Source organism: Pyrgilauda ruficollis, unplaced genomic scaffold (assembly GCF_017590135.1).
Source record: "Pyrgilauda ruficollis isolate IOZ18807 unplaced genomic scaffold, ASM1759013v1 scaffold2, whole genome shotgun sequence".
NCBI classification, from domain to species: domain Eukaryota; kingdom Metazoa; phylum Chordata; class Aves; order Passeriformes; family Passeridae; genus Pyrgilauda; species Pyrgilauda ruficollis.
This window is the reverse complement of record NW_024519206.1, coordinates 13,748,708-13,764,568: the sequence shown is the minus strand read 5'-3', so window position 1 is coordinate 13,764,568 and position 15,861 is coordinate 13,748,708. Positions and strand designations below refer to the sequence as shown.

The 15,861-nt window shown below is 36.3% G+C and overlaps 1 protein-coding gene across 5 annotated transcripts in view; it reads left to right on the top strand.

Annotated features, from left to right (window-relative positions):
• The window catches only part of ANKRD28 (ankyrin repeat domain 28), a 117,948-nt gene that overhangs the window by 57,442 nt on the left and 44,645 nt on the right, over nucleotides 1-15,861 (top strand). For all 5 annotated transcript variants that reach the window (XR_005955004.1, XM_041466192.1, XM_041466191.1 and 2 more), the window contains exon 3: nucleotides 7,115-7,193. Coding sequence is in view for 4 of the 5 variants with exons in the window: in XM_041466192.1 (XP_041322126.1) it covers nucleotides 7,115-7,193 (79 nt within the window). In the remaining variant the exon portion in view is untranslated. The remainder of the gene's footprint in view (nucleotides 1-7,114; nucleotides 7,194-15,861) is intronic.

The following is a 15,861-nucleotide window of genomic DNA, read 5'->3' as shown; positions in this document are numbered from 1 at the left end:
TAAAAAATGCCAAGAGGCATCATGCTAAACGAGGATGCTTTTGGAACTGACAAGTATGTTTGTACAGCAAAGCTATGCAATGTGAATTCTTTCCTGCCTCCTTGGTGGGGATTCTCATTTGTGTGCCTGCAATATGGAATGGTGTGCAAACAGATAATGTCATTCTGCTCTACTCTAGATAAAGCCAAAACTCAAATGTTTGACTTTTTCCTGTAAAACTTTAAATGTTCCCCAGGTTTCACATTAGGAAAGAAACTTGATTGCCTGGGATGTTCCAATAGTCAGAAAAGGAAAAGACAGTTGTTTGGTTATGAAATGGATTATAGTTGGTCAGTTGGTTATTGTTTTTATAGACTCTAAAACTCCACTTTGGCACAAGTGGTACTTTTTTCCCCCCCTTAGGTTTTTACCATGACACATAACTTACTGTCCAGGAGAAGGAGGTTTCCAGACCAAGGTTCACTGTGTTGCTCTAATTCATTAATTTCTCATGGTGGAAATGTGAATATATCTTGATAGTTTTTATAGCCAAATTTCTTAGGCAATTATGACTGCCATAAGTATTGAAATCAGAACAGATCAGCCTTTTTCATTGCTGTAGTTCTTAATGCCACTCTGCATGGGTTTCTCCCATTTTGCTTGTCCCATTCACCCAGACTCAAGTTAAACTTTTGTCTTGTTTCTGAAATATGCCCATAAGCAAAATCTGACCTTTTGCAGTTACTGAGGGATTTTCATGTTTGGAAAATCAGATTTTGGAGTGAAAATTTAGTGTCTGCTTTGCAATTATATAGCTAGAAGTAATTTCTTCCAACATGCCACAAGTATGGTGCTTCATGGTTGTTTTGTGGGTCAGTGTAGATTTACTCAAAAATATCTTATAATGGGATTTTTTTTTTATTGTTCCTTATGACAATTTAGAAAACTGTGAGCCTGTGCTCTTGAGGAACACAGGTGTTTAGGATGACTTATGTGCAGTTAAACTCTTGGTATGTCATGAAATGATGCTCTGGTGACATTTTTCCAGGCTACTTTGTGGTTCTCTTCGGACATATCTTTTATTTTTTATTGTGACCTACAGCTGCTATCCAGTTTTTTTAAGGCTTCCACAAACTCACAGTGTCACAAATGGTAGTCATGAGTGAAAGATTTTGTGCTTTATTCCATGGCTAGTTTTTATTATTGTTGTTTTTACTATTATCATCAGCATTATTATCACCTAGAACAAAGAGCATGCACTATTAAACTGGTACTCAAGACCTTACCTGGAAACAACAGTGGGGTTTGTCAGATTATGGCTGATGTGACCCTTGTTGCTAAAACCACTTCTTTTCTCCTACAAGATAAAGTCTCTCTCGTCAGTGATCACTCTGTCTTAATGAGCAAGATGGCCAAAGTTCCTCCCTGGTATTTTGTGATTTTTTTGGAGGTCTAGATTTGCTCTGCCCTCCTAACAGATGGCGTGAAGATGGTCCTGAAATTTAATGAGTAGTGATAAGGTCTTACTAGTGAAAGTTTAATACTGGGCTTTCAAAAATGTTTCTTGCAAATGCAGTACAAGTGTTCATACAAATGCGAGTATGAAAGTTCAAGAAATTAATGCAGTCAGTATGCCAAATCTAATAACTTCACCAAAAATGTATCTATTGTCTGGCTTCAAAGGATGCTTTGTGGTTAGCCGTGTAGTATGTATTGGTTTTGTGGCTACTGTCATGCTTTCTTCATGTTTTAAGCATGCAGGAGACCATTAGCTCTCTCTCTATATTGGATATGCATCTTAATTTTGAAATGTGGGGAAAAAATAGAGGTCTGCTTCCAAAAATTATGTCAAACAAAATTAGTTAGAAATTTGTTGATTTTGGGCAATGCAAAGTTCTGAGAATTGACTTAAAATTACAAGAAAAAATCCAAAGAAATAGCAGATGAATTACAGTTAGGGTAGGGATACAGTACTAATTTCTCAATATTTACAGGTCTTGAAAGTCTAGTACTTAATCTTTTTCTTCTAGTTTCCATTCACTAATTTTCAAACGCTAGCTGTGTGTTTCTAGGACACTGTTGTGATTGAACATACTTCTGAAGAGTTAGTCCTCATTTCTGGAATCAAGTACCTAAAGTAAACTTCTAAGAAGTTTAAAGTGGGAATGTAAAGGCCAAATATTTACATGTGCTCTATTTTATTTTATTTTATTTTTTTTTTTTTTTTTTAAATATAAGAGCAAAAAAATTAGTTAGAGTAGACAGTTATTCCACCTGAGGAAATGATTATTCTAAAAACTGTTGAAAAATTTGTAAATAAATTTTTTGTTTTAATGATTCCCAAGAGTAGCACTGGGACTTCACACTATGATCCTGGACACTGTCAAAGAAATAGAAATACTTTGTAATAATTTCTTAGACATTTCCCATGAATGCTGGAGTTATACATCATCCTGGTTGAAAAGTCCTGTCTCTCTAAACTAACTGAAGAATACACTAAGAGTTATACTTAAACTCATATATACTTTATGTATACTCTTATACTTTAATTTTATTTAAAAGGAATGTTTGTTAAAGCTACTGCAGGGTATGTTGGAATTGAAACTTAATCAAGATTTGTGATTGTGTATGTAAGGTTGATTCCTACTAGGAACAGATGGCACTAGAAGCAGACAGATGACAAGTTATACAGCACAAAACACCTATTAAAAGATATTTTGCAACTGTGATCTTGAAATAATGAGAGTATATTAAAATGTTATTGCAGAATTTTGTTTTGAAGAGCAGATAGCTATAGAGGAGTTTTTATGAAGGGGGAAGTTGCATTCAGGCTATTTCAAAAAATGCTTTAATTCAAAGATTCCAGATCAGTAGATGTTGAACTATTTGAAGGGCAAATTGAAGTTATATTCTGATGTACTCTTGGAGGAGTCATAGTCTGGTTACAGCCATCTTACTGGATATGCATAGGATAAGAGATTTGCCTTTAAGGCATCTAGCTCCTTAAAACTCACTGTAGTTGTATGTGGTTACTCTAAATCAATTACTGAGACAGAACCCAAACCAGGAATAAATTAGCTCAAAGGACACTTACTAAAAGGATACTTTAAAAAGAGGTAGGTTTGAAACCTGCATCTTTAAATTAGGATAGATTTCTCCATTGTAGAAGTTTTGATCCATGAAATAAGCAATGAAGCAATTAAAGCTTCTGGTTTAGGTCAAAAGAAACAAAGGTGGCATTACCATTGTTCTAGGTTAGATTATGAAGAAGCTCAGAGTGCCACTATCCATGTCACTTTATTCCAGATTTGGTTTTGGCAGGGTCAAAAGGCCTTTTCCTATGCATTTCTCATATTGCCACTTTATGCAAACTTCTGTGTAGATGAAATGCTTGGAAAACCTGATAAATGGAATTACTGGGAATGGCAGGATTATATCTTCTTCACTTAATGCAAAGGCATACATGGATATGATGCTGGGGCTTTTGTGATGCAGAAGTATCATTCTGAAAACTGATTCTTTAAGATCTGAGCCCTTTTATTGCTTTTTAGTTTAATGATGAGTACTGACCAATATCTGGAATTAAACTTGAGAGTTTCTTATTGGGAATATAAATTCCTTTGTTGTTTCCATGGGAAACAAGTTTTAAAAAGGTAAAAGCTCTCTTTCAACTATGTAAAACCTGCTTAATACAATCAGTGTGATCTGTGTCCTTACTACCATTACAGCTGATTTAGAGTTGTAATAGTCCCATTTGCCGTGCAGATACTTGAATTAGAAAATGAAGGTGCCACAACACTTGCTTTTCTGTGTTGTAAATACTGCTGCAACACTGCAATACTTGGAATTAAATCGTACCAACAGTGTTAGATTTTACATTCTGTACAACAGTGACTATTATGGACAAAATCCCTTCTCTAGTGAAATTTTTCTTTTAGTGTCATTTAAATGTATGAAATTAAAGGAACAATATTAGGACCAGTATTTACATTAGTATGACAATACCAGTGGTGCAACATTTTGGCTTCCAAAGTTCCTTGTTAAGGCTGAAAGCTTTCTTAGTGTTATTTAAAGTAGTGCTTTATATGCAGCAATTTGTATTCACAGATGAAATTTGTTACTGAAATGATGACTTGTTTTAATAAAAAGTAGTTGATTTGTTCAGAAGTACTTTAGTAGCATTTAAAATACAGAATTCTCCTTAATTTTATTCAGATTTCATTTATTAAAATTCATTCATTAAATGTAAGTCTTCAGATGGAGCAAAATGAGAATTTTCCTTTAGTGGAAGTAAAAACTTCATCATGAAAGATTGCTGAATGCAGTATTTCTGCTTTTTTTGACAGGTTCTGAAAACCAGGTTTTTAAATACTAAACAAAAAACCTTTTGCACAGAGACATTAATTTTTTTTTAAAGTGTTTGGAAGCATCAAAAAAATGCCAGCTGTGAAACCGGAGGGAAAGGAAAGGCCAGGGTTTCTGTCAAAGCACCCTCAGCATGTGGAATATTTGTGGTCAGTAGATACCCTGGGGCTTGGGATTGTTGAAATTCCAGTCTCTGGAGTTGACCCAGAAAGTGACAGACCCTAAGTGTCCCAGCAGTGCTGCCCTGGTGCTGCAGAGAGCAGGGACATGTCCAGCCTCCTGCCTAGGTATGCTCCCAGTTTGTTCTCCCTGCTGCAGAACTGGGAGCTGGGCTTTGAGTGTTTTCAGTTTGTCAGCTTAAGAGCAGTGAAACTGAAATATTTGCATGGCTGGAAACTCACGGCTTGGAAACAGAAGTGGTGGAGTGGAAATGTTGCTTGTGTTTAAGCTGCTTTTATGTTTGTGTCTTGGTGATTTCAGGATGGGTTTTCACTAATAGAAGTTGGATTTTTTGGAAAGTATGTCTGAAATTCATCAGAAGTTTGGACCATGGATGTTTCAGGAAAATGTATTTGTGACTTGTTGATGAGTGCAGTTCTAGATAAACACCTTCCTTCTGTCCACTGTTTTATTGGAAGATTTCTGATTCATTCTGTCACATTGGTTACTGGTATGACTTCTGTCACTGAGATGTTAAAAAACCACAAAAGAAAACAAAGTCACCAGCACAGGTGTGATGATCATTTTTTATAATAATGAGTTTTGCCCATTGAGTGGGGAATGCAGTTTTTCTCATGTTCCTGTTTATATGCTGTCTCTACAGAAGAATGTCTCTAAATCTATGATGAAATTGCAGACAGTATACTGTCATACTCCTTCTTATGCGTTCCCTAATCTCTAGTTTAAAGGCTTTTTAGTATTATCAAAAAGGCTTCAATGCCAGCTACCTATAGGAGCTCTGTTTTCCATACTGGAGGAATAAAAAAGGATTTTCATTGCTGGCTGGTCTTTACTGTCTTTCAGCTGGGGAAGCAAGTTTAATGTTTGCTTTTCTTTTTCCTTTGTGCTTCTGATATTTTTCCTTTTTTCTTGTTTGTTTTTGGTTTTGTGGGTTTTTTTTTTTAATGTGTGTTTTTGGTTTTGTCTTTTTTGTTAGGTTGGGTTTTTTGGGGGGTGGTGTATTTGGTTTTTCTCCTTTTTTTTTTTTTTAAGGGTTGTTTTTGTTTTTGTTTTTTTCAAGATAGCAAGTCCTTAGTGCCAGGGGCCTGTCTTTTTTTATCCTAGATGTGTAAGCTGCATTTGAGACATCCTGGCAAGAAATTGGTGAGGTACTACGTGGTGTTAGTGATAAGTGTAGCATTGATTCCTTAGGGTGCATCAGTGTCAGGTTTGCACTGCTCAATTTGGAATTTCTTGCGTATAATTCAGATATTTTGTTAGGAAACATTGCTAATATGGTGAACTGTGTAGCTTTAACTTTTTCTGAGCAGGGACTAGGCAGGGAGTGGGTTGTTTGGGGCAAAGGGTTGTGTGTGTGGTGATGTTTTTTTAGAGGGGGTGGTTTGAATGCTCTGAATTCTGAAGTTGTCTTTTATGTTTCAGAAGAATTTCTTGGGTCTCAGCTCCAGTTTTGCTCTAAGATCTTTCCTGCCATGAACTCTGATTTTGTTCTTACATGATGCTAGCTGTCAAGTCAGGATTCACTAAATAAGGTTATTCTAGCAAGGGAGAAGATTGCTTTTCACAATAAAATGTCAATAGAAAATGTGTGTTAATTTTATGATAGTCGTGACACAGCAGTTGAATTAATAGAAATGTCTTGCCACTTAAAATTTCTTGCTGCATATTATCTTGATCCCTCACCCCCGGTGTATTTGAAACTCTACTAAAAGGATCTAAGCAGGGCTTAGGCCAGAACCAGGATGCTGACTGATTATCTGTCTCTTTTCTGATTTCTCACCAGCCTTCCCTCAGAGAGCAAACTGGTTGGTTCTTGTTCATTTTTATCACTCACTGTGATGCGATCTTATTTTTCTGATTAAGCTATAAACTGGTGCAGGGAAATTAGCACTGATCCTGAAAGAGTTACGAGATATTTTGTGTGTATCCTTCAAAAGAGTGACTTCATTGTTATATATTGGCATGAATAAATAAAATCTCTTACTGGTATCTTCAGAAGGACCTTAGATCAGCTTGAACTAATTAAAAGTACTGAGTGTTTCTTGTGGAGTGGTTTTTTTGCAAAAGAAATTTCACCTATGTCTTCTCTTTGCATATTTACAGTAAATGAAACAGTTGAAATTGGATTCCACTATTTCTGCCCCTAAACACTCTAGCTTCTTTTCTATTTTCTATTAAAATAATAACTTCTGAAATTGCTTTAAATTTCACAAAGAAAATGTTTCTCACTAATTGTTGCATATGACAGTAACACGGGTTTTAACTGTGTAGAACAGACTCAAGTTCTTGTCTCTGGAGACACGAGAATGGTGATTTATAACTGGTGGGTTAATCTAAAGATGTGATGAGCATCCTGTGTGTGTCAGGAAAATAGTGGTTGACTATGTGGGTGTTAAGAGCTCCTTAGGGAGAAGCATGCTTGTCTTAGTAGATTTGACTGATGTCTTTAGAGTAATTATAGTTTATATGTATATATGATGTACAATATTTGAAATATGAACTTTTATGCAGTATTTTTTCATAATATACAAAATGCTAAACCATACTTTTTTATTTTAAATAAAACCTTTTTTCCCCCCTCTTACCACAGGATAATGAGAAAAGGACCCCTTTACATGCTGCTGCCTATCTGGGAGATGCAGAAATTATTGAACTACTTATTTTATCTGGTATGTTCTGTTCCTGTTAATGGAAAACAAATAACTCTATGCACACCCAAGGAAGTATTTATGTACATCTTAGTCTGTGTAGCTTTCGTTGAGATATTTAATGTACTAGAAATTAAAGATGCTTGTACTGAAATTTTGGTTTCCAGATTTACTAGTGTTACAATACTGTGTATTTCTGTAGTTCTGCTCTAAAATACTTCTTTGTAGAAAGCTGTCTCGGTTATAGCTATTTTTATTTGTAGCTTGATCAGCTTTCAATAGTTCAACACTAATTTAAAGAAGTAATAGTGTATATGGTACAGGTAGGTGTTAGCAGCATTGCTTTAATTCTGAAATGCCCTTCAGAAAAGCAATTACAGTTGAACATAAAGATGCCATCCAGAGTTGGTAGTATTATTTTAAGTATCTTTGCCTGTTGGCTTGAATGCGCAGAATATAATTAGAACTAGCTGAAAGTGTTAAAGTTTTTTTTTTTTCCTATTTATTTGTACTAATAAAAATTCCAAGTTCTGTAAAACAGTATGCTTTGGATTGTATATTTGGTTGGTTTTTTTAGGGTAGAAAACCAAGAAACTAAACCAAAAACCTGAAGAACATCATGACAGAAGGACTGAATTGACTGTCTTTGATCTTGGAGAGACCTACCCATCAAGTAGCTTGAGGCTGAATTCATAATACAGAGCTTCAAGCTTACACAGAAAGATGAAAACTTGTAGCAGTCCCACAGAACTACTTTAATCTTCAGTCTGCTTAATTGCAGGCCTTACCTGTGCAAAGCTGGCTATTTCTACTGCCACCACCACCCATCAACCCCTTCTTACAAATTCTGCTTGAAGGAAATACCACATTTAGGATTACAGGAGTCGCTTCCAGACCTTCAACTGAATTTGCTAGGCATAATTTAATTTGTTATAATTTTAGTATGATGTAATATTTTTGTTATATATGTTACTTGTACTCTCTCTGTATAAGTATAGAGAGAGAGTACAAGTAAGTACAAGAGTAGAAGTATATATTTATGCTATATTATGTATATCATAAATATACATGATGTGATATTAATTAATAGATCTATTGTTTGGACATACTCTATAGTGACATTTTGTCCAGAAAAGTTCATTTTTGAAAAGGTGCAATGTTTGAAAATCTAAAAAGGTGCCATTTTTCCCTATCAAGAAGAAAGGCAAGTTCTGGTGGCTCTTGAAAATGTATAGTGACTCCCTTAATCAACTAAAAATGTTACTTACTTCGCAAAGTTGTAGTCAGCTACTTCCGAGAGGGAATCTTCTGTCAGGTTTAGCTGAACACAGTCTGTTTACCAGATTGGTGATAGAACAAAATACCCCTTTCTTGGGTGAAGGGTTTATGGAAGGTGAGGAATTCCAGTTCAGATGGAATGAAACAAGATCCTGGCTGGGGGGGAGTGGTGGGAGAAGAAATATTAGTCCTGCTATTTGGGCACATAGCCTGGGGTTAAGCATAAGGATCAATGGAGAACAAAGAAGGGAGGTAAGAATTAGAACTGTGCAAGTAGTGCAAAGCTGAGAGTTGCATGAAGGAGAGGTTGTAGGTGCTGCAGTGTCTGCAGATGGTTCAGGGAGGATGTGAGGCATTGGTATGGCCCAGGTAACATTTATTTAATGAAAATCGAGATTTGCTTACAACAAAACAATGCATTAGATAGTTGCAAATCAAAAGCTCTGAAAGCTGTGGCGATGTCAGTCCAACCTTGCTGTGCTCATGTGCTGTGCTGTGGACTGCAGTACCAAGCTGTGCCTTGCTGGAGGGGCACAGCCTCCTGAAAGTCCCAGGGAGAGGCTGCACTGGGAGTGAGCCAGGGTGGTGCAGTGAGGGGTGCACAGGTAGGTGTGAGTTGTTGGCAGATTTGTGAGTGAAGAGAGGCATCCATTGCGGGGTGGAAGTGATGTCTGAGTGCTCAGGCTCTTCAGTTTGCAAGGCTGTGCTGTACTTGGGCACAAATCTGTATATTATCTGCCTGCAAGCAGTAGTTTTAGGCAAGCCTCCTGAATATTTAAAAAGTATTCACCAATTTAGTCTTCCCCATTTCTGAATGCTGAATTTGAAATCTTTGTGGTTGGTGAAGTATGAGCACTCAGCTGTATCAGAAGTGCTGAGCCAGCTGCTTCACAGAGAAATCAGGTCTAAGTGTCTCAAAATGCACAAGCTATGATTTGTCTTTTAGCTCTCTTAATTGAACGGTGAGGAACAGAGGTTAAGTGTATTTATCCTCTCCATTTCATAAAGATAAGGAAAATTCATCTGTTGTGTTTCAGCTGGAAATCAAACCTCTCCTTTGAGACAGATGTATGATGTTACATTTTGTCGTAATAGATGAGCATTAGGGAGCAAATAAAGAACATCTGTTAGTGCAGCAAGGCTTGAAAACTGTTTGTTGTGTTGCAAGACCTTTTTCTTAAAATTGAGGAGAGTGTTTTTTTTAATAAATAGTATTTCTGTGCAACCATCTCCTCTGTGCAGTAAATTCACATGCAAAAATTGGGTTATGTGACTTTAACTGACCTATTGTAACATAGCTGCACAAGGGATTAAATGAAGTGTAGACTACTTTCATCCTAACATTTCCCACCTTGTGAAACCTTGTCTTTGCAACTTGTAAAGTCCTCTAACATAGCTTTGCTAGAATGTTACCAGGAACCACTTTACAGTTTTCCTGCTGTGCAAACTATTCTACAAAGACTGTTTGCTTTGATGTTTTTATTCTTTCTTCAAACTAGACCTCAAAATGACTGAAGTCAGTATTAATCTTCCCACTATGCGGTGGCTCATACTTGATTCTTTCTTTTTATTCTCTATTCTTAAAGTGTTATTATAGACTACTTACACATAGGTTTTTTAATTTGATTGGAATGTCTTTTTCATCCTGCTCCAGGGGATCCACATTGCTTTCAAATAGGTATTGTGGATCACATTTTGCAGTCACAGTGTGTTCATATTAGTTTGCTACAGACCTAAGTAACCCATATTGCACATCCTGAAAATATAATTGATCCAGCCTTTTTGCAGACCTTTTTTGGAGTAAACTTTCAGTATCAAAAGCATTCTTACTTAGTTGTTAAATTCTTGAGATATTTTTCTACTAAATCTTAAGGTTGCTCTGTGACCTTTCCTATTGTCTTTCACCTGGACAGGGAGTCTGAAGGTGATGGTCTGCATGCAGGCTCCAAACATAAAAGAAAAATTGCTTTACTGACTCCATTTTGGGCCTGGATGTTAAAGTGCCTTTTTTTTTTTTAATTTTTCTTTTTTTTTTTTTTTGAGATGCTGAACACTAATAAACTTGTCCCCTGAGGATGTGAATGTCTTACCAACAGTTTTTTCATACCACTGTGGTTTGTGGAAGTTTAAATTTTCAGATAAATTTTCACTTTTGGATGGTAGCTTGATAAACAATTAGCATTCCTAGATTTGTTGTGTAGGGAGGTGACCAAGAGGAGGCATGAAGATTATTTATAGCATCCAGAAGGATAGAATACAAGTTTATATTTTGCTCACTTGAAAATCATAATATTAGAAGTATTTTCATTTTTGTATTACTCTGGGAAGAGTAGTAGCACTCATCACAGTTGTATTTTTATGACCTTTGTACAGCTCTGCATCCTGGTGCACAAATACATCTGTCTACTTTGCATAATTGCACTGACTTTATGAGTGTAAATGAAGGCAAACTATTGGAAAGTAGAAAAGTATAATAGTTAAGTCTTAATTAACTAAATGTCCAGCTTTTTGTTCTTTCCAAGAAGTCCTGATTAAAAAAAATCAAACCTTTCTTTAAGTCTGGCATGTGAACTGTTCTGGAGAGGCTTCTTGCTTTATGAAAAAATCGTTCTTTCCAGCTGTCCTATGATTTTTAATCATGAGAGTCTACTGTGCCAGGAAGTGGCATGTGAAAAGCAGAACAGATTAGTGTGATCACTGAATGTATTCTTTTGATTACTAACTTTTTCCATTTATTTTCTAAATATGCTGTGGAGATGATTATTGCTTTCACTGAAATCAATGTAATTCACAAAAATCAACATTTGAATTGTCTGTTGTTTTCCTCTGAATAGATTTAGTTACTATATTGCATTGATACTAAAATACTAACACAACACATTGCTGTTTGCTTAACCCAACATTTTCTCTGCATGAAGCTCAGTGTTACGTGAGTGTGGTCAAACTCAATCTCATTAAAGTTTGGCAGCCCACGAGTTTTTGTTTCCTCTGGGTCAGGTGGAAAATGTAAGAACCGTGCTGATGCTGGAAAACTGCCACTGTAGTCATAACAGATTTTGGAAGACAATAAAGACCCTTCAGTGTTACACCACTCTACCTCTGTTTCTTTCATCTAATTATGAATCTCTGTGAGTATTAGAAAGCCATGCCATGACAGTCACATAGCTCAGCTGCTGAAAGGCTCTTGCTGCTTCAGTCCCAGCAGAGTGAAGCTCCCTTTGTTGGGATTGCAGATGTACCCACAGGCTGAGGGTGTTTCACAGGGGCCCCTTTGACACTGACAGTATCTTTCAGCTGCTTCCTCTTCTTTTGACAGTGTTGTTGGCTGATGTTTTTCTTTTCCAAGCTGGCCTAACTTCCCCCTGGCAGCAGTAAAAGTCAGTTGCTGTGAGGAAAGTAGCTCTGATGTTCTTTGATAGAAAAAGTTAAGCTGACTCAGGAAAAGATAGAACTGTTCAGTGGCTTGAGTCAGTGAAGCTCGTGTTGCTCACTGAAACTCTAGGGAGTGGTGGCTGAGATGCAGCAGAAACTGAAATTCTGAAAGGAAATTGGCTTATATTGACAAATCAGTAAAGTCCTCGAAGGATGGCTTCAACTTGATTGTTGTTTTCCTTCCTTTTCTGGCCAGCCTGTCTCCATGTGTATTTGTTTTGTGGGGTTGTTTTGGGGTTTGGGAATTGTTTTGTTTGTTGGTTTCTTAAGGAACAAAAATTAAAACTGTTCTTGAAGTCTTACTCTGTCTGGACAAAAGATTCCAGACCTGTTCCTCTTGGACTTTTTCACTATTCTATAGATCTTCTGCTATGCATTTAGCTTTTATATAGCAAGAAGCTTTCTCTCCATAAGGTCTTAGTCATTATTTTTACAGCAATGATTTTCCGAGTATCCCAGTTTTCAATAGGAAATTACACTCTATTTCTATTATTAATTATTCTAATTCATATCTCAAATCTTATACTTTAAAAACTTCTGTATCTCCTCCTGACTGTTTGCATATTTTTCTATGTAAGGAAAAGTTTTCATCTCTATCTGTTTATTCCTCAGTATGGTCTGAGAATTTCTGCTTGCCAGTTTAAGTCCTTCCAAGGTCATTGTCTCTAGATAAAAAAGTGGATCATTCAAAAGGAAGAACTTCTGAACCTATTACTAGCTATTAGGATAATAATTAAGTAGAATCTAATTACAGTAGAATTAGTGGTTACTGTCAGTGATTTATATCTGAGATCTTTCTAATTTCTCAAAAGATAATACCTAAAATTATTTCAGGATACTAGTTTTTAAGACAAGGTTTGTTACTTTCTTAAATGCACTCTATAAAGATCTTATGTACATCCTTTACTCCTAAACAGACATTTCAGGGCTTCAAATACCAAACATTGGGTGTCTGTATTGCATAACTGAATGAAAACACTTTTGCTTTCTTTGCTTATGTTATGATATTGCTCAGTCACTAGCACATCTTGTACAATAACAAAGGAAAATACCATCCCTGAGAGTCTAAAAATACAGACTGCAAACAGAACAGTGGAAGGCAATTGAGTACTTAAGTCAGTACTGTGAACAAAGATGAAAATGTCTTGTCAGTTCTGTTGTATTTTTTAATCTATTTCCAACTAGTGACGCATAAGTAATTCAGCCACTGCATTCATTAGTCTTCTGAGGACATTTCCAAATAGGAAGAGTTCTGGTGCAGAGGAGCTGTGGAGGAGTGTCACAGCAAGAGTTTTTGTGAGAGGAACAGAGAGGTGGTGTGAGACAGGGCAGTGTAAGAGTAGTGTGGCAGTTTATGGGTGAAGGAAGAGATGCGTGGTTGTTCCTTGCAGCATTTCCTGCCCAGTCATTCCTTGTCTGTCATTGTAAGAGATGGTTGAGATGCTAGATCTTACTGGAATGTAAGGATATGGATACCAAGAAGTATGCAGAAACATATGGCCAGGAATTGGTGGCTAATAGCATTTTAATGTGCAATTGCCACACGTGGGCTGGTAGAATTAAACCCTCCAGGATCATTCTGTAAATCACTGCACATATTCAATTAAAAAATTTGTCTCTTGAAACATAAATTTGCTAGAAGTAAGCATCACAGAGCTTTTCAGTAGCCTCTGTACTTTATTTATTAAGTAAAATGTGTCTTCCTAATTGTCAGTCTTGTGAATACAATTTGGCAAGATGAGCTGTAACATTCAGGGACTAGGGAAGAAAATTATGTAATACTTCTCTCTTATTCCCACCCCACATTTTGCAGAGCAAAAGTCCTGCTTTAATATTTGCCTAGATGTGTAAACTTACTGGGCTGTACTAGCAAAATTAGTGATGAAATGGGTGATCTTCTTTAATGTTTTGTGCACCAACATGGAGTAATAATTCACTTCTTTTGGTAGTTGCTGTTTTAGGAGAGGGTCGTTCACGTGTTGGTTCTTAAGTTCAAGCTGAATATTTGTGTTCCAGCATTGGGATTGCTCTGACAAGCACCCTTACACTTTTCGTGAAAAATCTGTGGCATTAAAAAAAATTGAAATATAAGAAATTTTATAGTAAACAAATTGGAAGTTTTAATAAGCATATTAAGATCAGGGCCTTGAAGTCTGGAAGGGAGTGGGGAGAACAGCAGTTTCTTAGGGTTGTTTTTTGTTTTGGTTTGGTTTGGTTTTGGTTTTCCACATAGGGAATTAAGATACACTGTACTGTGCTTTGAAAGAGCAAACTGCTCATAGCTGGCATTTGAAATGTGAGAAATGCCCTGGTTAACATGTCAGCAGGTTGAGCTTCACTGGGATAATATTACATTGGCAGTGCTGTGCATTAGGTTATGCACATACAAGTGTTCAGACTCTCTTCAAGCCAAATATGAAGCAATATCTTAAAGCAAAAGTTATTCAGATGAGGTATAACATTCGGTGTACATTTTTGTGACAATTATTTTCAGTGGTTTGGGGTAGAGCTTTACCTCAGATGATCAAGGCTGTAAACTCCCTCACCATTGCATGGTAGGACTGTGACAGGTTTGAGAGAGCCCTTGAAGGGTCAGGGAGGAACAGTGACATTTTACCCAAAGCATGTGCTAGGCAGTAAAGAACAGCCTACAGGAGGATTATGTCGTCAGATAGATACAAGGCTGTTTGGAAAAGCTCCTTTATGCAATCTAAATTATTCTCGACAGCATGGCTTCTTGGAGATGATTAAGGGCAAAGTATCTCTCTATTAATTTTAAAATGTTAAAATTTGTTTAATGTATCTAAAGCTGCAGATCTCTCAGTCCCAAAATTAATAATGCATATGTGGGTTTTGGTAGTGCATTTATTCTGATTATTGCTTAAAAACTTTCTTTCAATATAACAATTTTGCAACTTCTTTAAGAGTTTTTGTTGTGGAAGGAAAAAACAAGCTTGGTGGTTCTTTCTTAAGTAATTCCATCAGAGATTCAGATTTGTTATCAAAAGTCAACTTTAGCCTTTCCTGTGTCAGAGAATCTACAATTTTTTGTGTATTTGAAAAGTTAACTTATTTTAGTGTCTGTATTTTACACTGTTTCAATGTGCTAGACCTAGGCATCCTTCTTTCTTTGGGTGGAAGACCACTTATGGAATGGGGGGAAGGCATTTGCTATGTTGATTTTTGTTCTATTAAGAGAACCATGTCACTTTTAGATATCACATCAAATTTCCTTAGACATTTCTCTGGCTAATGTTTTCTTAATGATTTTCTTTCTTACTTTCACATATTCTTTTCCTTTAGTCTTAATAAGTGTGATTAACTTATCATTGCGAAAACCTTTTGTACAGTATCTTTTTGTATTTATTTCTTCTCTCTTCTGGTGTAGTTTTTAGACTGTGTGTTAGATGTACCCGAAATGTCAGTAAAATCTGAACACATCCACACTACTTGGACTCTAAGCGCATTTTCACTGAGAGCTAGAGCTTAGGTAACTGCTGCTTTTTGGAGTGGAAACGTGCATTTCTTCTCTTCTGATGGGCACTTGCCTTCTCCTATCTTGGGCTGGAATACCTGGATGAATCTGATCTGACCCCAAGTTTTGCAAATGCATTTTCCTCAGGAAAATCAGGATAGTAATTAATGACTTAGTAACTCACTCAGGTTCTTTCAAATGCTTTAAAGACATTTGTATCCTAAAGTTAGAGATAGAAATCCGTTTATGAAAGTCTTTGCTTTTTGGTCGTTGGCTGCATGCGAATCAGGTTGAACTTGAGTACGATTTTGGCTCTAGTTTTTTGTCTTATCTGCTAAAAACAAAATGTGGCCATCAATTACATAGAATATAATCAAGAATTACAGATACTTTTGGCATATATTGATTATGTTCTCACTTACCAATCATTACCTCATTATATTTGTGATGTCATTCATCACTTATTGTCTTCTGGGAAGGATTGCCAAAAATCCTCAGGCATTT